Genomic DNA, 19,384 nt, shown 5'->3' on the forward strand with positions numbered 1-19,384 from the left:
AAAAAGAAGTGATTTCTGCAAGTTTCATCAAAATAGGTGCCTGTGTGGGGAAGGACAGGACACTGACATCTCTTCCCTTTGGGAGGAGCAGCCAGGAGGATTTAGCTCTCATCCCTCTGCCCAGTGACTGGTGGAAGGGAAAGCAGGAGGAGTGCCAAGGTGTGTTTTGGACCTGGCAGAAATGTAGGTTTGCTGCAGGAAGAGGAGACAGAGAACGGCAATTCACAGAAAATCACATTTTATGTATTATCCTCTGTTAATGGAAAAAAAAAAAACGCCTTTTATTTTTTCTCCCTTTCTTCAGTTGTCATACACTTATCTGTCATGACTACGATTTTATCACAGCTGAGAAGATGTATTTATTATCATTGGATTCTTGGACAAAGCCTCATATAAATCCCTCAAAACCTCCCCCACCCCCCCGCCCCCCTTGCCCTTTGACCATTGGCCTGTCAAAACATTCAGACTTTTTTTTCAGAAGCCTGCAGAATTTATGGCTGCTCCCAGGGGGAACTGGAATCCCTGGTTTGGGCCTGTGGCCCTGAACACTGGCCTCGTAGCCTCTTTATCAGGATTCTTCCTTCTGAATATGCTTTTTCTTGACTGACTGCCAAATTCTGCACTGGAGCATGCGGTTACAGCTCAGAAAAGGAAACTCAGTCTGCAGAAGTTTAACTTCTTTGTGTTCTCACTCTGTTTTGCTATGCTGTATGTTTCTGAATCTGTTTGTGATTGTGCAAAGCTGATGCGTTGAAATGTATGATGACGGCAGTGAGTTACATGGCAGGGTTAATGATGCTTCCGGGTTTAACACTGCCCAGGCACTTAATCATAATGGTGCCTTTCAGTACAGTCTGTTATTTCCTGTTGATACTGACAGCAGCAAAGGAGGGTCTTGTCATAAAGCAGAAATACAGGTTCCCACTACAATCTTACCTAGAATAGGAATTTCCATCTTGTACAAATCAAGACTGACAGTGAGAAGTGTGATATATAAAGCTGGTGGTGTGTGCTTATATCAGATGAGATCTTTCGAGAGTTTAAGAGGATTGTGCTCCTGCGTAAGTAAATTCCTGTGTTGTAAACTTTGAGTTTGTTTATGAAAACTGCATGTACTTCAGTATTTTCATTGTAAGTACCCAGTTCTGTTTCTTCAACCTTGCCTGAATACATCTAAGTTAAGAGAGACTGAACGTTTAATTTTAATCCTGTTTAAGACATTTTTACTTATTTCTTTTTCCTCCCATTTTTTTGTGTTTGCTGAAATTTTGTTACAAATGTGCTCTTATCCCTGCACATTTGGTCTGCTTTAATGATCTCTTTTCTTTCTCTGGGCATCTCTCTCTGGCAGATGTGAATTATTTCTTGTTCTTCTGAGTATCTGTAAGGTAACAATAGGATTCAAAGGTGCAGGAAATTGCCAGCAGTCTTGTGACCAGCGGGAAGGTTTTAGAATTAGATTTCCAGGGTATTTGAAAGTCACTTTTTGGATCTTTTTTCTGTCCTTGGCTGTCTCTTCTCTGCAGCCTGGTTTTATTTCTTTGTTTCTTTTCCATATTCACTTTGCTTTTCTCCTTTTCACTATTGTTGCCTTCCTCACTTCTCTCTTCTCATTAACTATCATTTTTTTTAATTCTCTTTTTCTTGATGTCTGTGCAAGAGAATCTTTTTACCCTTCAAATATTTGTACTGACAGAGTTTCAGGGAGTGAGTGAAACAGCTAATGGGTGGTCTTGGCTTCAAGTTTGTGCAAGTATTTGTTTTGCATTGTGTACTGAAATGAGCAAATGCACATAATCATTTCTGATGTGGGTATGTGCAGTGAGACTTCCCATGGAACACTGGGACTGTAGAGCATGTTACTTTAAACCTGAATAACTGTGAATGCATTTCTCATAAGCTAAAACACTGCTGTGCCTGGCAATCCTCTGCTTTGAGGAGTGGTTTGTTGGGGAACTTAGAAAGCAGTCAAACAGTTTTATTATGAGTGTAAGCAGTTTTACTTCTGACACCACTGACCTCACTAGAACTCTGTGATGCAAAACTGAAAGGTGAATCAGTCCCATTGTTTCTTTGTGTACATCCCAATAATTGCCCCGGTGGACTTTTTGCAATACACACACAGCTCAATAACAGAAGCAATTGCCTCTCCCTCTGCAAACACTTTCCTTCCACCCTTTCTTTGGTGGTACTTTTCTGGGCAAGTATGAGGACAGCAATGAAATATACTTCCCTTCCACTATTGACATATCTGAAGTGGAGGAATAATCTGTTTGTCTACTACAGCCCTCTGTTGTACTGTCTTTGCTGGGGCTAGTAGCTATGCCTGGATAGGGATCATGTCATACTCATACAGGTCTCCCACAGAGGGTGTCAGGGTAGGGAAGGAAATACCCTGATTTCCCAAGTCACAGTCATAGAATCATAGAATCATAGAATAGTTAGGGTTGGAAAGGACCTTAAGATCATGTAGTTCCAACCCCCCTGCCATGGGCAGGGACACCTTACACTAAAACATATCACCCAAGGCCTCGTCCAACCTGGTCTTTGACATGAGTCTGTTTTGACAATGTTTTCGTAGCAAGCTCTTGTCTCTAAAATCTATTGTCAATCAGCCGTATGTAAATTGTACTCTGAGCAAAATCAGGAAACAAAATCCTTGGCAGATGCTTTTATCTGCTGTCACATTTTGATACTTTCAGTTCACCTGTTTTGATAGTCACTAATTAATCTCTGTAAGTGTTCAACTTGCAGAAAGCAAAACATCATTCAGGAATATTTTTCTTCCAGTCTAGGGGAAAGAATAATTAAGAAAATAGAGAATGTTTTCTGTAAAACCTACTCTGAATAAAAAATCCATTAAAACCTGAAAGGTCTTTGATCTCTCATTTGAGTGTAGAAACTGGGAATCCATTGTCAGCCATAAAATGCCAAGAAGGAGAGCAAGTCCACCATAGCGGTAGGCCTCAAGTACACACAGAAGCAGTACTTTTGCAGGGTAGTGAAGTGGTGGGAGGCCAGACCATGTATGTAGTTACAGGCAAATGAGGACTTGGAACAGGAACATAATGCAGGCAGGCATTCTCTGGTGTGGTTATCTCTGGTAGCAGAGCATGATTTCAAAGGCTTAAAAGATTCTTGAGCCCTTTGTTGTTGCAAAGATATTAATCTTCCTGCAAAGAAATCAGTATTCATGCACAATTTGCTACTGTACAAAAAAATTGTGGTGTTAAATACTCTTAAATATTTATGGGGTCTTACAACTGGTAATAAATCTGCATGTATTCCTTCTAGATCAAGCACTGTGCTTAGTCATGAAATACAAGTTTTCTGTTCAAGCTTCCCAAAGCAGAGAGATCTAGGCTTTTGTTCTAGAACTCTGGAGGCTTGCACTGGAAACTGAAACATTATTGGAGAAAATATTATAAAACACTTGTGAAAGGATATGTAAAATAGGCTCTCATAGTGACAGAGAGAGGAAGAGACGGATGAGTTTCCACAGGCAGGCCTAGCTGGGCTTGGATCAACAAAGTTCAGAAAAGGGAAAAAGTTCCACCAAAACTGGAATTACACTATGGGCCACAAGAAAAGCCCTGAACTATGGAATTATTTTGGATAAGCTTAACATGTCTTGATTTTGGAATAGAGAGTGCAGCTAGCGTAATGAAAATACTGAGGCAGGAAGTTGAGCACATTATATTATTTTCATTATATATGCATATTAGACATATATCATGCATATTATATACGCATATTATATATAGTGTATGTAATATTCAATGTATGCATGTTATATTATTTTAATGTAGTTATGTATACTTCTTGCATTAGTGAGTAAAGTTTCAGTAACCTGTGCTGACTTCATGTTTGCATGTTGAAAAGAACTATACCAGTCATATGCCCCACCACACAGAAGTCAGAAATTAGCAAGTCAATACTTTTGATATCAGAAAAGGGGGAAGTTAAAAGAGTCTTGTCAAGCCCTGTGGGAAAGATGTCCTTTCACTCACAGCCCACAGCCCCTGTTACCAGGAGGGGTAGCAGACATAGGCTCCACCTCAGCCATAAGTTTGTAAAATGCCTCCAAAAAAATTGTTACAGAAGCTTCTCTAGTCCCAGCAAGCTGAGGGACTGTATATGGTTCCTCTCATGGGAACTTGAGGAGGGCCCAACAGTCAGAGGTCAAGAAGACCCATTAGGCTAATGTGGATTAATTGTTTCAATAAATCTAATATTATGTATCATCCCAGACCTGGAAAAAGCCTGAATTAGGAAGGGCGAAAGGGAAATATCTAAATACCTTAATACATACATAGTAATTCCCATTTCCGCTACTTTTCTCTTGCTGCAGTTTCTTTTGATGCAGTGAGGAAATCCTAAGACAGTAATTACTGCTGTGCTATCTTCTCTATATAGTATCACTGAATGATTTGCCTTAATAACATAATTCTGGGTTGGACTAATGATGATGTCTTGCCTTTTTCTTTGTTTTTCATGTTTTGTTACTGACTACTTGACAGTTGTGAGAATCTTAAAGTATTCTGCAGTATGGTGGAAGCAGTACTGGTAGATCTGTTCAGCCTACCAGCCAACTTGCAGAACAACATCCAAGAACTGCTATGTAACACAGTGGAAACTATTGAGAAATGTTCTTCCATCCCTGCTCCATTTGTTTATGTCATGTGTTGCCAGAGTCAAGGAAGTGAATGGAATGGTGCAAAAGAGTCCTTGCTTCCAGCTCTGAGTGGTTTTCAGAGTCTGAAGAAAAGACTGGAGATGGTACATGCCCCGAATACAGCTGCTGCTTTGTACACCATCAAACAAAGCCTGGATGAAAAAAACCTAAGCATTATTAAAGTTATTCTACCTACCTTAAGAAAAGACTTAATGAGAATATATATAGATCATCTTTTTACAGCAGTCTACCAGTTTGAATTTGAGGATTTACAGATCGCGTATGATTGTGAAAACCTGAAGATGGCTAAAACTCAGAGTGAAAGTCAAACACTTCCTATACAGGACATGGCACTCATCCAAAGCGAGATTCAGATGTACTTGGAAAGCCTGCCGAGCCTCAAAGGGGAGCTCACCATTCTCAGATCTTCTCTCATCCCAGGTAAAGAGGATCCCAGTTAACAGATTTTAGAGAGACTAGTTTCCAAGCATACTTCTTCAAGGAAATTGCAAAATGGGTAAGATTTGGAATTGTCTTCAGGCAGCAGATAACTCTAGGTGATGTTGTAGTAGTATATCTTGCCTGTAAGAGGGGGAAGTGTCAATAGAGATTCAGCAGAAGACTGGCAAGGCCTGGGGCATGATCAGAGGAAAGAGAGGTTACTACAGATGGTAAAATCTCCTTCCTTCTGTGTGAGAATTAGACACTTTAGAGAGCTGCCATCATCTTCTGGAAAGGCTGGACAGGAGTTTCTCCTGGTCTGCAGCCTCAAGCATGCTTTGTTAATCAGACTGGTGTCTCAGTGTCCCTGCCATGGTATGACTTTTTACTACAGTATGTCTCTGAAGTGGTGTGATTTTCAGGTCTCATACTTTAGAGTAATCAGGGGAAAGCTGAGGTTTGCTACTGCAAAAATTTGGAACTGTCTTTCCCCAGAAATATGTCTGAAATCATCCAGAGCATGAAAGGAACATGAGTTACCTAAAAGCATCTCTGCCTTCATTGTGCTTCAAGGTTTTCACTGTGACTTTGAAAAGATCATACTACGTAAGAGATTTTTAATCTTAACTCTAGTTATGTCACTTGTCAGCTGTTAAGATAGCAAAAATACCAGTTGTGGGACTATATTCTGTGTTCAAATTGGACACACAAATCCCCACCTCCCCATCACTCTGCACATCAGGGTTTGCGTTTGGTACATGAAGCCACACTAAATAATCCACATGGTAAAAACAGGATTTTTCAATAATACTAGAAATTCTTGCTGGTTTTACTGTGCCTTAGAAAGAAGCTTGAGATTCTGTGAAGTCTTGAGGACTAGTACTTCATTTGCCAAAAAAGTTGGGAGATTCCACCTTAGAACATTTTTTTAAAAATCTCTCATTTTCCTTAGTGAGTTACCCCTTCTCTGGGGTTTTGCACTACAACTCTGCAAAAAGTCAGGCTAAATCTGCCAGGATTCCTTCTTGCTCAAACCCCTCTAATCTGGGCTCAGAGGATTATGGTTATGAGCAAAAAGGAAACTTAGAATCCTTAAATTTAAATGCCATACCTAAATACAACATAATGCAATGCTCAACTGGCTGATTTCAAGTCTGTTCAGTATAAACCCGTATCTAGAGTGGTCTTGTGTTGAAAGTAATTTTTTGTTGTCCTTTTTCCCTTGCCAGATGATATCTTCCTACATGGATTTACCACAAGGGCAGGTGGGATCTCCTACATACCAACTCTAAGCTCCTGCAATCTCTTCAGCAGTTCCAAGCGGAGGGACCCACAAGTTGTTGTTAAAGAAAATCTTCGCCGGTTAGCTAATGCTGCAGGATTTAACCCAGAGACTTTTCACAGAGTCAAGGTATCTTATCAAACAATGCATTTCTGTAAATAGATCATATCTTCCTTCATGTATCACTGGCTGAAACTGTAGGCATTATTCTTATCTTTCTCAGCAAGAACTCGTGAGAAGCAGGACAACTAAAATATCTACGCTGGCAGTTTCTGTGGGAATAGCCATCCAAACATCAGCCATTTGGCACTATATGGAGAAGCAGCACTGTTTCTTCCAAGTACATTCTAACATTTATCTTACCACAGACTAGAAAAATCAGATAAATGATCAGAGCAGTTTTTCTCTTGAAAGAAAAATGCATCGCTCCTATATAGAGCTGCATGACATTTGAACAAAGGAGTGCTTGATTTCCACACATAATCTGTTGGTGCAGAAATGTCTCAAGCCAAAGAAAAATCTTTGCATTAGTCAGAACTGCAGGGTGGGTCTTTTTGCTGACATATCACTATCCATGTTCTGGTTTTGCCTTGACAGGTTGATCATGCTAATGCTGTGTGCGTTATGGGAAAGACCGAACCTGACAGCTATGATGGAATAGTTACGAATCAGAAAGGTGTTACAATAGCAGCTCCAGGTGCTGATTGCATACCTGTGCTCTTCGCTGATCCTGTCAGAAAAGCCTGCGGTGCTGCTCATTCTGGTAGGAATTTTAAATCACAGAGATCAAAATAACTGGGAGACCACTGGAAGAAAGGGAGTTATGGACTAAGGAATACAAATCAGCAATGAAAGGAGCACTGAGTGAGAACGAATAAATGCAAGATCACATAGCAGTGTAGACCCTGACCTGCTAAACCTGGACCCTGCCAAAACAAGATTAGACTTGACAATAGTTTGTTTCCCAAGCTATGCATTTTTAAAGTATTTTATAACTGTAATAATTATTATTTATATATTTATACATTTGTTTTTCTGGTGCAGTAGCCAAAACCAACTAATTTTCTTTGTGACCTATCTTACTTCCTACATAAAAAATGGCTCTCAAGCAAATGCCCCCAATAATCATTTTGGCTCAGAATAAATTCTTGTCTGTAAAACCTAATGAGAGTATAACTAAAGCAAAGATGGTTAGCACAACCTGGGGCTATGTCTGATTTCAGAAGATGTCCCAGCTGTTGGGCGAGAACACATATCCTGTGGGGAGATTTTCCTGTTGGGGCTATTTCATTTCATAAAGTCTGTATTTATAAGGTGAAGGAGACTGCACAGCTGAGAGTTTCTCCTCAGCTTTGATGCCAGTACACCCCTTGATATGGCAGGAAGCTTCATCTCTGCCTAGAATTTGTGAATACCACCTAATTCATACAATTCTTCATGCATTCAGTAAATAGCCAAATTAAATTCAAACTTGTGAGCCATCATCATTATATGATCAAAACTTTGACTTCAGTAAAGAGTGTGTGTGTGTGTGTGTGTGTCTGTGTGTGTGTGTGTCCCACCTGTTGCCTAGCAAGCTTAGGTTAGAAAAGGTGAGAGGACTGAGAATTGTGGCCTGTGTCTGGGAGGAGAGGGGGTTTTGTAGTTTTTAATGGGGAGAAGGGATGAAAAGAATTTTATCTGCTCTTGAAAGTTTTAAGTTTTACTTTGCAAGTGTTCAAACCTAATTATTGTTAAATACTGTAGTCTGTAGTTGCTCCTTTCTCTGCTGCCTCTTCATTTGCCTAGTCCCTGACACACTACATTGTTTCCCCAGCCCACACCACAGCCTTCTCCAAGCATACCTCCCACATCTAGCCTGAATTCCTGCCTTGCATCTCTCAAGTTTTGGCCTCCATTCCCACATTACAGTCCTTGCCAGGCTTCCAATTATCTTAAGTCCTTTCCTGCCTTTCCAACCCCACCTCAGTTCATGTTTAACTTGAACATGTTGCTATGTATACAAATCAAAGACAATTAGGTATAAGGCCACTTTGGATGTGGAAAAGCAGAGGAAAAGTAATTAGCATATGCTATCCTTTGTTATGACACACTCCCTGTGCAATGCAAAGCTTCCTGGGAATCAAACTGAGATACAAGAACTCAAAGCTGGGCTTTCTTCTATCCCAAACAGTACCATAGTGCAAAGCTGGGCTGTCTTTTGTCTATGCCAAACTATCTCTAGCTTAAGCCTCTTGTTTTTTTTTCTCTAAAATAACACTAAAACCATTTTCACCCTATCACCATAAGAATAAGCTTCTGACTGTAACATATTTCTGTTGTCATATTCCCATTAAAATGTTTCAAGCACAGAAGAACTGTAAATTACTTTCCAATAGCCCAAACCAGGACACTGGGAAAATGGAATTCTGGAATCCTAATCTAAATTCTTCTCTCTAGTTTCCATCTCCACTAAATTATATCAGCAGTTAATGTGTTGTAGTTTTTTAAAAAATAATTATTTGTTGTTAGATATATTTATTTCAGATGCAAAGACATCTATTGGTTTCTACCTTTAATAATATAAAATTAAAGAGACAATTTATACAATTTTTTCCTCAACCTCTCATTTCTCACAGGATGGAAAGGCACATTGTTAGGAGTTTCTATGGCCACAGTAAATGCTATGGTATCTGCATATGGCTGTATCTTGAAAGATATCCTTGTGGTGCTGGGCCCGTCTGTAGGACCTTGCTGCTATAAACTTCCTCATGAGTCAGCGACAGAATTCCACAGAATTGATCCAAAGTGTGTGAGACAATTTGACTCTGCAAATCCTTATATTGATATTAGAAGAGCAACACGGTAAGCCTACTGCATGAACTAAGACTAATTCCACATTAGTTATCAATAACTATTTTGATGTTGTATTATCCAGCACTATTATGGTGAGGGTCCTCACCATCTTAAAGTACTCCCTAGTATTTTGCAGATCAACAAATGATACTTGTGAATGAATGGTATCTCCTCTCTTTTGCTGGTTTTCAACCATTATTTTGCTTTTTTACTGTTAGTTTATGGATTATAGACAAATATCTGAATTAATGTGTTTTATTGGCTGCAGAAAATCAATTATTCTAGTCTAATAGTGGAAAAAATAAAAAAAAATAAAGGCCAATCACAATATTAGCACAGTTTGTTCAATTGGTACTTGAAGTGCTGTCTGAATGACAGTGTCTTAAGGAACGTGACAATGTACAAAAAACATTTTCTGTTTGTCTTTCTTCCTTCAAGGGTTCTTCTTGAGAGGGGTGGGATTCCTCCTGAGAACATCCAAGATGATTCTGTCACAGACCAGAACCAAAATATCACTTTCTGTACTGCATGCCACCCTGATAAATTTTACTCTCACTTTCGTGATGGGACTAACTTTGGGACACAGATTGGCTTCATATCAATCAAAGACTGAGATGGTAACTCTTGAATAGTATTTAGAAAATAAGTCTGGTGCATTGTCTGGCATCTCTCTCTTCTCATAGTTCTTCTTTTTTCCTTTCCCAGACCTGCAATGAGGAATAATGGGTCTTAAGATTCTCCTGCTTCTACTCTTCCCTGCCATTCTAAGGCAAGAATAAATGTCTGAGGTGTGGGGGCGCAATAATTCTTGTCTGAGACAGGGTGCAAAGGAAACAAGGGCAAAGCCCTTCTGCAAGGCCAGATGCAAGTTCCAATTTTTTTGAGCCTCCTTGACCAAATATTCCCCAGAAATCTCACTGACTTGGGTGGTGGAAGCACAAAAACCCAGTCTTCATTAGCTTTCAGGTGAGAGCCCGAAAAAAGTGACAGAACTATGACATACTGAAAGAATCATGACATTACTGATACAAGAAGGGAAGCCTATATTGCACATTAACTGTTAGAGAATACCCAACTTCAGTAGTTTCAGCAGAAGGTTATTATGGAATTATGTGCCTGGGCTTGTTTTGGTTTTTTTTTGGTTTTTTTTTTTTTTTGGGGGGGGTGGGGTGTTTTTTTTTTCCTTTGGATTAGTTTAAAGAAGACATCCAAAACACTTATATTATTTTTCCTACGGAAAATAACTTGAAAGTGAGAAGCAAGGAGATACTGGGGGAGGGGGAGATATTGAAAAAAATTAACCCCTACTATTTTGTATTTTTTGATTGTAGAAAAACTAGGACTAAGACTCTTACTATTATATGGTATGTATGTTCATGTTTCCTTAGGATTTTTTCATTTAAATTATTGGTGCTCTGCTAAAGTCTCCTGAGACAGTTTTAACAATGCCAAGTTATTTAATAAATATCTAAAAAGGGGAGTGGATTTAACTTCAGTTAATTTTCCTGACCAAGCAGCTGTTTTCTGGGAGCTGAAAAGCTAAGGCAAAACTTCATACTGCTGTAATGCTACAGCTTTGGAGTTACTAAACTGATAAAAATGTCCCATCATAAGAAATTACCCTGGTGCTGCTTGAACTCAGCCTGAACTGAAGGACTTCATCCCTGGCAGTGTTCAAGGCCAGGTTGGATGGTGCTTTGAGCTACCTGGTCTAGTGGAAGGTGTCCCTTCCCATGGTAGAGGGGTTGGAACTGGATGATCTTTAAGATTCCTTCCAACCCAAACCATTCTATGATTCTGCCTGTTTTACTAAGCAAATTCTAAGTTTTACTAAGCAAATTCTAAGTGTGCACTGTTTTCTTTTGACCACAAAAAAATTTCCTCTGGATGTTACAGTAGATGTGATAGTTCCTCATACATAGACAGTGAGAGATTCCTAACAGTAAACCAATGCTGACTGTAACTTGCAAGGTTGCCAAGCACAAGCCTTGGGATAACTGTCCGCATGACGTATTTTCTATTTTGAATTCAACGATCTTGCTCAGTTCTAGACTTCTATGTCCACTAGGGGTCAGTGCTGGCTCACGCTGCACTTCCAGCCCTGGCTGCACTGCACGTAGAGGTTTTCAAACCACCCATTTTGAAAAGCGCTGCACAGCGTATGCTGCTACTTTTGCCTATATGAACATCTGCCGAGTTATTCTGGCATCAATGCCTGAATCATAATCTATTTTTCATCTTGTTGGGCTGTAATTTAGAGCTGACCAAATTGTATCTTTCCTTGTCCTCTAAGAGAACAGACATTTTAAATAACTTTTACCTGTGAATGGTATTTCCCCAGAAGAGAGCCTGGTTCCGAGTATGTTACCTTCTGACTGTAACCACCTGCCAAAACAAAACTTCTTTCAACTCTCCTTTAGAAATATGATTCCTCTTCTGCTGTAGCACTGCAGGCCTTGACAGTAAAAATTCTTACATTTTCAGTTACCACTTAAAAACCTCGTTGCTGCTTTCATAGTTCTCAGTTTCTTTTGTATCACTGTGGTGATGTTCATAGCTGGGTTCAAACTGGAAGTTCACGCTCCAGTAGGGGCAACACTCACACTCCTCAACTTAATGCTGCCAAGCCACAATTCTGCACACTACTTGATGGTGTGTGTGGTATGTATAAGTATGATGCATATTACTGACTTATTCCAAATATAGGATAATAAAATTTATGGACATTGACAGGATTATCTTGCTTCAGTAGGTGAAAAAAAAACTAACAGCCTACCTTCATCTTTTAATTCTGTCCCTTTGCACTGGTTGGTATCTAAGTGTGAACCACTTTATGAGCACTGATGGATGTAACAGTGAAGTAAGGTGTCTTCTTCTGCTGTTTCTGCTGTGGGGGCAGTAGCCCCACATAATCTTCAGTCCCTGCACCTGAAGTTCTGCCAATAGCCCCACATAATCTTCAGTCCCTGCACCTGAAGTTCTGCCAAAGCTCATCCGTCAGTGCTATTTGCTTATCCCTCTTCCCTTGTCGATTAAGAGCATGCCATCAAAAGTAGCTGAGTTACTCAGTTTTTCAAGGACTGCTTGACAGCTAAAGCATCATAGAACCACAGAATGCCAGGTTTGAAGAGACCTGAAGGATCATCTGGTTCAACCTATCTTGGCAAAAGCACAGTCTAGACAAGATGTCACAGCATCCTTTCCTGCTGAATCTTAAAATTGTCCAGCTTTGGGGAAGTGCCACTTCCTGGGTGAGAATATTCTAATGGCTGGTTGTTGTTATTGTGAAAAATTTTCCTCTTGTGTCCAACCAGAATCTCCCTGGGAGTAACTTGTGCCCATTGCCCTTTGTCTTTTCTGTATGACTCCTTGTAAAAAGGGTGTCTTCATCTTCTTTGTAGCCACCCTTTAAATACTGGAACATGGCGATTAGGTCTCCCCTGAGTGTTATTTTGTCAAGGCTGAACGAACCCAGTTCTCTAAGCCTTTCCTCATATGGCAGGCTTCCCAGTCCTTGGATCACCTCTGTGACCTTAGCTGCCCATGTGCCTGCTGTTAGCCCATCTCACCTCAAGGATGGTTTTAAACTAATGCATTTAACTTTGCAGCAAGTAGAAAGACCTTGCAGCCATGCTACTACAATTCAAATGCTCAACAGTATGTTAAGTCACAGTAACATGGTACTGATAGTAAGCCCTGGTTTGTTCATGCCTGCTCAAGAATGACAGCAGTGACTTTCTGTTTAGAAAAATACCACTTACAGGCTGTGGTAGCACTGTGCAAGCTGGACAGCATGTCAGAACGGGCAGAAACACCTAAGGCTTTACATTTAGAAGGCAATTGTTGCCACAATCGTTGTTCATTATTTCTTTTATAACGAATTACCTAGACTATAAAGCTGTCAAGACAGGAAGCAGCCTTTTGTACATGGATTACTGTGGTAGAGAACTCCAGGACCAGTGAGAAAATAATAATAATGTTCAGTCCCTAAACAGGCTAGGCTGTATATCATACAGACTTTCTTTCAGAATTCCTCTCTACAAGGCATTTTAATTCTCATATTAAAAAAAAAAAAAAAAAAGTTTAGAAGAAGGGCATAATAAAAAGGAGACAAGGCTGTTTCACAATCCTATTTATTCATTTTTCATTCACTGAAGGAGCCAAGCAGACCAGCCCTGATTCACCACCTCTAGGGAAGCTCTTAAATGCTTCATAAATATTTCAGCTGCACCTACCTAATGATCAGATCCCATTTATTAACCTTCCCTGTAAATTTATAAGCTGCATTTGCCCTATATTTTTATTAAATAACAATATAAATTATGATAGTGGTATGCCCTGAAGCAACCACAAGACATGATCACATTGAGTTTTGCTTTTGATAACTATCACTGTGCAGTTAACATTTGTTACTATTGTAGATTCTGAATACGGGTCTCTTTATTTACATTTATATAATTGAATGTAGCGTACCAAAACACATCTGAGAAAAGCTTTATTCACTATTGCAGTAAAACAGGGCAGCTCCAACACAGACTTCTGGTTCCAGTGCTTGGGGAAGCAGTATGCAACTTCAGAGGCATTGATTAAAGCCTGAGATAATTAGTGAAATGTTCATCCAAACTGTGGCACTTACTGCTACAGGTATTGCACAGGTGAAAAATATTAAGGGGGTGAGATGAAAAATGTTTTTAATGTATTTGTAAAGGTTTGGTCCATTGGTGACTGCTAGTCTTTCTCTACTGACAACCTGAGGAAACAGGCTGGGGGCTGGACAGTTGTTATTAGCCTGAGTTCTGTGGTTGATGTCTGCATTTCTGAGCAGCTGCAAACTCAGAAGCTGTGGGCACAGACCTTCAGTAAAACACCTGGACACATCTCAACACACAGAAAGTGTATCATTCCTCCCAAATTACAAGCATTCAATTACAAGAAGGTGTTTCCTTTCCCCAGCAGTAACCAAGTTTGCAGAGTGTTTGTCTTTGCTTTCAGTCTTATTTTCCTCATGTTTATCTCCTGTGCATTGCTTTTTCTGTCCAGCACCACTCACAATTGCCCTAACAAAACTTGTGTTGTTGGAGGAATCAGTTGCCATTCTGCACAGACCAGCACCACTGTTGCTTGCTTTTTGTATGCATGTGCCTTTTTTTTTTTTCAGCCATGTAAAACTTTTTGTCCTCAGCACAGGATCTTTATCAGTATCCTTCAACCCATTCCCATTTTACAGATTTCTGCAAGAGCTCTAAGTTTCCAGGCTACACAGCAAAGAAGTCAATATTCCTGGATTCCCTCACTGCTGTCCTCATTTCCACTCCGTGCTTAATTTGCTGCTGGGTGATGCAAAGAGGGAGACAAACTACACATACTTGTCCTGAGGCTCAGAGTGGGTTCGGTGTGCTACTCACCTTGATGTCATGTGTGTGAAGCTTTTCATCAAAGTACCAAAGCCCTCCCTGAACTCCAGCCTCTTGTGCAACAATATAATAGGACAGTGCACTGATGGGACCAGTAAATCCTATATGTAACAGAGGAAATAATGTATTGACCTGCTGAGGGATTTACATACCTCTAAAGACTGATAGCAAGCCCTGCCTGTAAGGCTAACTTGTTCTACTTTCCATTTCCAGTAGTCACTATCCCATCTTTCCAAATGAATGATTCAGATAGAAATGTATATAGATTTAAGAACTGTCCTAATTGGGTATATTCTTGTATCCAGGATGTTGATAATATTTATTCAGTGCCACACCTTTTTATAAGACTAAGAGAGTTTGCTTCTCTGCTTGCTTTTAATACACAGTGCCTGTGGCTGTGCTGCTAAAAAGCATGATTATGGATTTCCCAAAGGCATGCAGAGAAACAGGAAGCTAGCTTTTTTAAGTGATCCCTCTGATCTTTCATTAGTAATCATTTAATTTACAGTAGCATCTCACATTACAAATGCTTGGCTGGCTCTCTTTGTCTATGAGCTCTCAGGGGTCAAAGAGGCCCACAGAAGAATTTCTGGAGCATGGTCCCTGGAGGACAGCAGGGCTGAGGTCTCTCTCTTCCCCTTCTGCAAACATGGCATTATATCTCCAGGGCAACCTGAATTCTGGCAGTCATGGGAGCAAGGACACAGCATGGATTTCCATTTGATTCCTGCAACAGAAAAGAGATCTGAGACCAAAATCAATATATGACTAAAATATGAGAGTTCATTTTCACAGTTGATTTTGTCTAAGGGTTCGTTTCCTCTCTTCTTGTGCAAATATAATTCACAACTTACTAACTACTCCATTTGTTTTTCTGGTGTTTCCTCTTCTACACTTAGTGAAGGCCTAAACATCTGAAATAAATTATTGCAGCTTAAAAATTTGAGGTCTACATACCCTAAAATCAAACAAGCATTTTATAAGGAGGCTGAAAGCAATGTTTGCATTTCAAGATCTATAACTTAACTATTACTCATGTGATGCAAATATTTTAGGCAGCAATTCATAATTCTGGTCAGATGTTTCAGTTCAAAGGGATTTTATCAATGGCAACTATAGAAAACCCTGCCTATCTGAAATAAATATCTGAGCATTTCTCTTTGAGGCACTGAGCTCTACCCTAAGGGAATATTCAAACATACATTGCTTCTAAAGGAAAATGTATTGGTTCTGCTTTGGTTTTCTTTGTTTGAAAGCTGTAAGCTTGATTTTCCTGCACAAGAATGAATCACGGAAAACTCAGTTGTGACAATAAAGTTGTGACAGGTGGCTCAAACCCTTTTGGCTGGTTTTAATAGGTGCTTTTAGTAAGTGCTTCATAAAATTAGCATTAAATAAAATGGGGTTATGCAGGCAATTTTGTTCTGACTTTCTGCTGTCTGTCTTCTTCATATCATTCCTTCAAAAAGCTTTCAGAACATGAAAGGTGAACAGAGCAAGATGCTCGTTAGAGAGGCTTCTTTAGGCTTGTGGATGTTTGTTGCTATATTTGATGCTTAGATCTTTCTCAGTTCCCTCAATTACCATGCAACTTTGATCCTTAAGTTCCCCAAGCACTGAAACTTCCTAGGTCACATAACTCCATGCTAGCTATGGCAGAAAAACAAGCGTAGACTTGATGGTATCATTTCTTCAGCCTATCTGATGCTGCCACAAATGACATTATGATAAAATATCACATCACAACGTCGAGATATTGGGAGAAAAATTTCCTGAGCAGCCCTTCATTTGCTTGAGATTTTAGGGACTATAAGTCAGTAGCTTTTTTTTTTTTTTTTTGCTTTTCTCAAACTGGGGAAGTTAAAGATAACTTTGCATGCTCTTCTTATCTAGCACATCTTCATCAGAGCAACATGGGTCAGGTTTTAGAGTCTTGTCCATTGTACAATTATATTGCTGTAATTTCCTTTAAGAATGTCTCCTTAAGAAGAGACTTGACTGCATATGCATTGGCCAGGAAATGCAAAACGCGGCTGACTTCTCTTCATTATTTTTGTGTGACTATTTAACATAAAGTCTGTCAGAAAAGGCAGGCACCATAACATGGGAAAATCAGGCTGCTTGAGCTAAAATGTTCTCATAGGAGAAAGGGTAAGGATTCAGACCAAGCTAATGGCTAGTTTCAACATTTTTGTGATGACACGTTTCAATCTGTCTTTTGGAACAACTCCTCATTTCCTGTTTTGAATATTAAGAGCAATCTGAAATAAAGCATTTAAAACTGAAGAAGTGCCATCACAAATTAAAACAAATATTGAAATCTCAATTCATGCTGAAAAGAGAGTCTGTCTTCCACCAGGCTCATCTTTCTATTTATGTATATCTATCTGCATGAGCTAATCCTCTTATTTCTTCAGTAAATATTTCCTCTGTAGATTGTAGATTGTTATGTTCCCTTCAGTAAATGTTTAGCTAAGTTAGCTAAGTTCTACATGCAACATTTAGCTCCACTAGTCTTTCCTAAGATGATCTGCCCAGCTCTTAGTTCTCTAAATTCTGCCCTGTTAATGGCCATTTGGTGATAATCAGTTTTCACTTACATGCTCTTTTAAAAGGAGAGTGACATTTGAACTTTGTAGAGGGACCATTTTTCTGGTAGGCTCACAAAGTTGTGCTTCTTGGTACAAACGAAGCTTGAAGCAGCCTTAACTAAATAATGTTGATGTCCCTCAATTCCCTCCTTTTCAACAGTCATAGTCTATTGCACTTCAATTAGGATCTGTTTTAGGCTTCCTAGCTGTAAATCACAATCCATCACAATGTTCCATAAGCAATCTTCATGATGGAGGCTCAAAACAGAAAGTGAAAAATAGTTGGTATGTTTGAGGCTGACACAAGATTTATGGTAGGAGAACATTTTTAACCTAAGCAAAAACTTTTTAAAAGTCTGATGTTGGAAAACTGACACAAGGAAACTAAAACGCAAAAATAATTCCACAGCTTTTGCGGGGTGTGGGTGGGGGGAAGGTTTAACAATGTGTGAAACTGAATATTCATCCCTTAAATTATATCCACCATAGGACTGAGTGCTTTTGTATGTAATGATTTATCCCCAGTAAACTGGGCTAAGGCTGAAATAAAAGAGTGAGGTTTTTGCTGAGGTTGTTTGCCCGCTGTAATGAATGATACCAGAAAGGGGGGATACAGCCACATTCCTTTTAGCAAATGAGTTAAAGAGTGCTCAGGCTAGTGATGAACCATTTTCTACTGAGCCAATATCTGAGACTGAAAAAACAGCCAGTCATTCCTTGTCTCTGCATCTGTCTTGGAGGCTGTTATAAGCAAACAGAAGCAGGGAACAGAAATCTCCTTTGCGATGCAGCTAGCCTGAAACAGATACCCATGGTGAGGCACTGTTGGATAGAAGAGACAGAAAAAGACAGCACCATGATGATGAAGACATTTCTACACCTGCTCATTAAAGATCTAGTGCAAGAGTTTATCCATGTGGAAACATGGCCCCCTACCATATTGTCTGAGTAGTGCTGCCAAGCATAATCCTATGTGTAGTTATTTGCCACAGTTGCTAAAGCTATCAAGGTTATTTGTGTGGTCAGGATTTTTCTCCAGAACCTGTAAAGGTTGGAGTATTGAATGCTTATGGACATGTTCCAGTTCTCCTCTCTCTTCATTCCTAATTTAAACCCTGCTATAGGCATATCATGTACTCACAAGCTTCAAATCTATGAAAACAGTGGGAGCACCAAAGTTAATTGTGTGGAGACAGATAACCACTACATATGTTATGTACATGCAGGACTCTGGGACCTCGCTGAGTCCAGAATAATTCCAGTGAGGGGCAAATCTGCCCTCGCCCACTGCAGATGTATTTCTGAACTGAAACTATGGAAGAGAAGCTGCTTTTTGAAATTTCACTCAGCTTGGCTAACAGCCCAACTCTGCAGACTTGGAAGATTTTCTATCATAATATTTCTCTGAAGCTAGCTGTGAGAATAAATGGCATGAGGTATGTTTGGCTCAAGAGCTGAGAGTTTCAAATTTTTGAAGAATCTTGTCTTGTTTGTTATGGAGCAAATCCCAAACTTCTTGCTTAGAAGTCCAAGCTCCCTGCTGCTATGGGGCCCCATCTGAACAGCTTGGCTGAAAGGGAGCAGCACTCTTCTGTGTGAATACTTACATTAACATTTCTATTCTCAACCATACTAATTATTACAGCAGAAATAATTTCACAGTGGACAAGGCAGATTGACCTCCTGGTCAGTCCTGGGTGGGCAGACAGGATGAGGGTGCTAAATATGGTGAAACTACTCCTTACTTGTATGGCAGCCATCTAAGACTCTGAGCAAGGCTGTGGTGCTGGGAAGAGACAGATCATGAAGAGGAATAAGCCTATTATTTTGGGTTCTGCTAGAAACACATGGAATACGTCAAAGAAGACTTTTTTGCACACTACCTACTGTATATTTTGCTCCAGTCTGCCCAATGGGAATTTACTGAGCATCATGAGTACTATTTCTTTTGGCGCAATAGTTATTTCTGATACTCTTGATCCTACCTAGCCCCTGGAGGGAGGCTCAGACATATTGGTACAAGTAGATCCTTCAGTATTTGGAGTGATCAGTTGAATATCCTGTTATTACCGCACTTCTCATAAGAAAGCATGAAGAGAAACTTCTCATCTATGAATTTACTGTGGTTTTATTATTCTGTGTGGGT

At 39.7% G+C, this 19,384-nt stretch overlaps 1 protein-coding gene across 2 annotated transcripts; it reads left to right on the forward strand.

The window, feature by feature from the left end:
• The first annotated feature begins 666 nt into the window (after nucleotides 1-666).
• LACC1 (laccase domain containing 1) lies at nucleotides 667-14,382 on the forward strand. Of its 2 annotated transcripts, none has more exons than XM_057409729.1 (6): nucleotides 667-1,061; nucleotides 4,521-5,116; nucleotides 6,346-6,527; nucleotides 6,996-7,161; nucleotides 9,017-9,242; nucleotides 9,672-10,363. In XM_057409729.1, the coding sequence occupies exons 2-6, from the start codon at nucleotides 4,549-4,551 to the stop codon at nucleotides 9,844-9,846; spliced, it is 1,317 nt and encodes a 438-aa protein (XP_057265712.1). In that variant the 5' UTR covers nucleotides 667-1,061; nucleotides 4,521-4,548; the 3' UTR covers nucleotides 9,847-10,363. The 2 variants fall into 2 exon arrangements, with proteins under 2 accessions (XP_057265712.1, XP_057265711.1); XM_057409728.1 differs by lacking the exon at nucleotides 667-1,061 and adding an exon at nucleotides 13,745-14,382 and having other exon boundaries at nucleotides 4,035-5,116; nucleotides 9,672-9,850.
• The last annotated feature ends 5,002 nt before the right edge of the window (nucleotides 14,383-19,384 follow it).

The sequence above is a fragment of the Pezoporus wallicus genome, unplaced genomic scaffold, assembly GCF_028554395.1.
Source record: "Pezoporus wallicus isolate ANWC-B61680 ecotype Strahan unplaced genomic scaffold, APGP_CSIRO_Pwel_v1 contig_2543, whole genome shotgun sequence".
Classification (NCBI taxonomy): Eukaryota; Metazoa; Chordata; class Aves; order Psittaciformes; family Psittacidae; genus Pezoporus; species Pezoporus wallicus.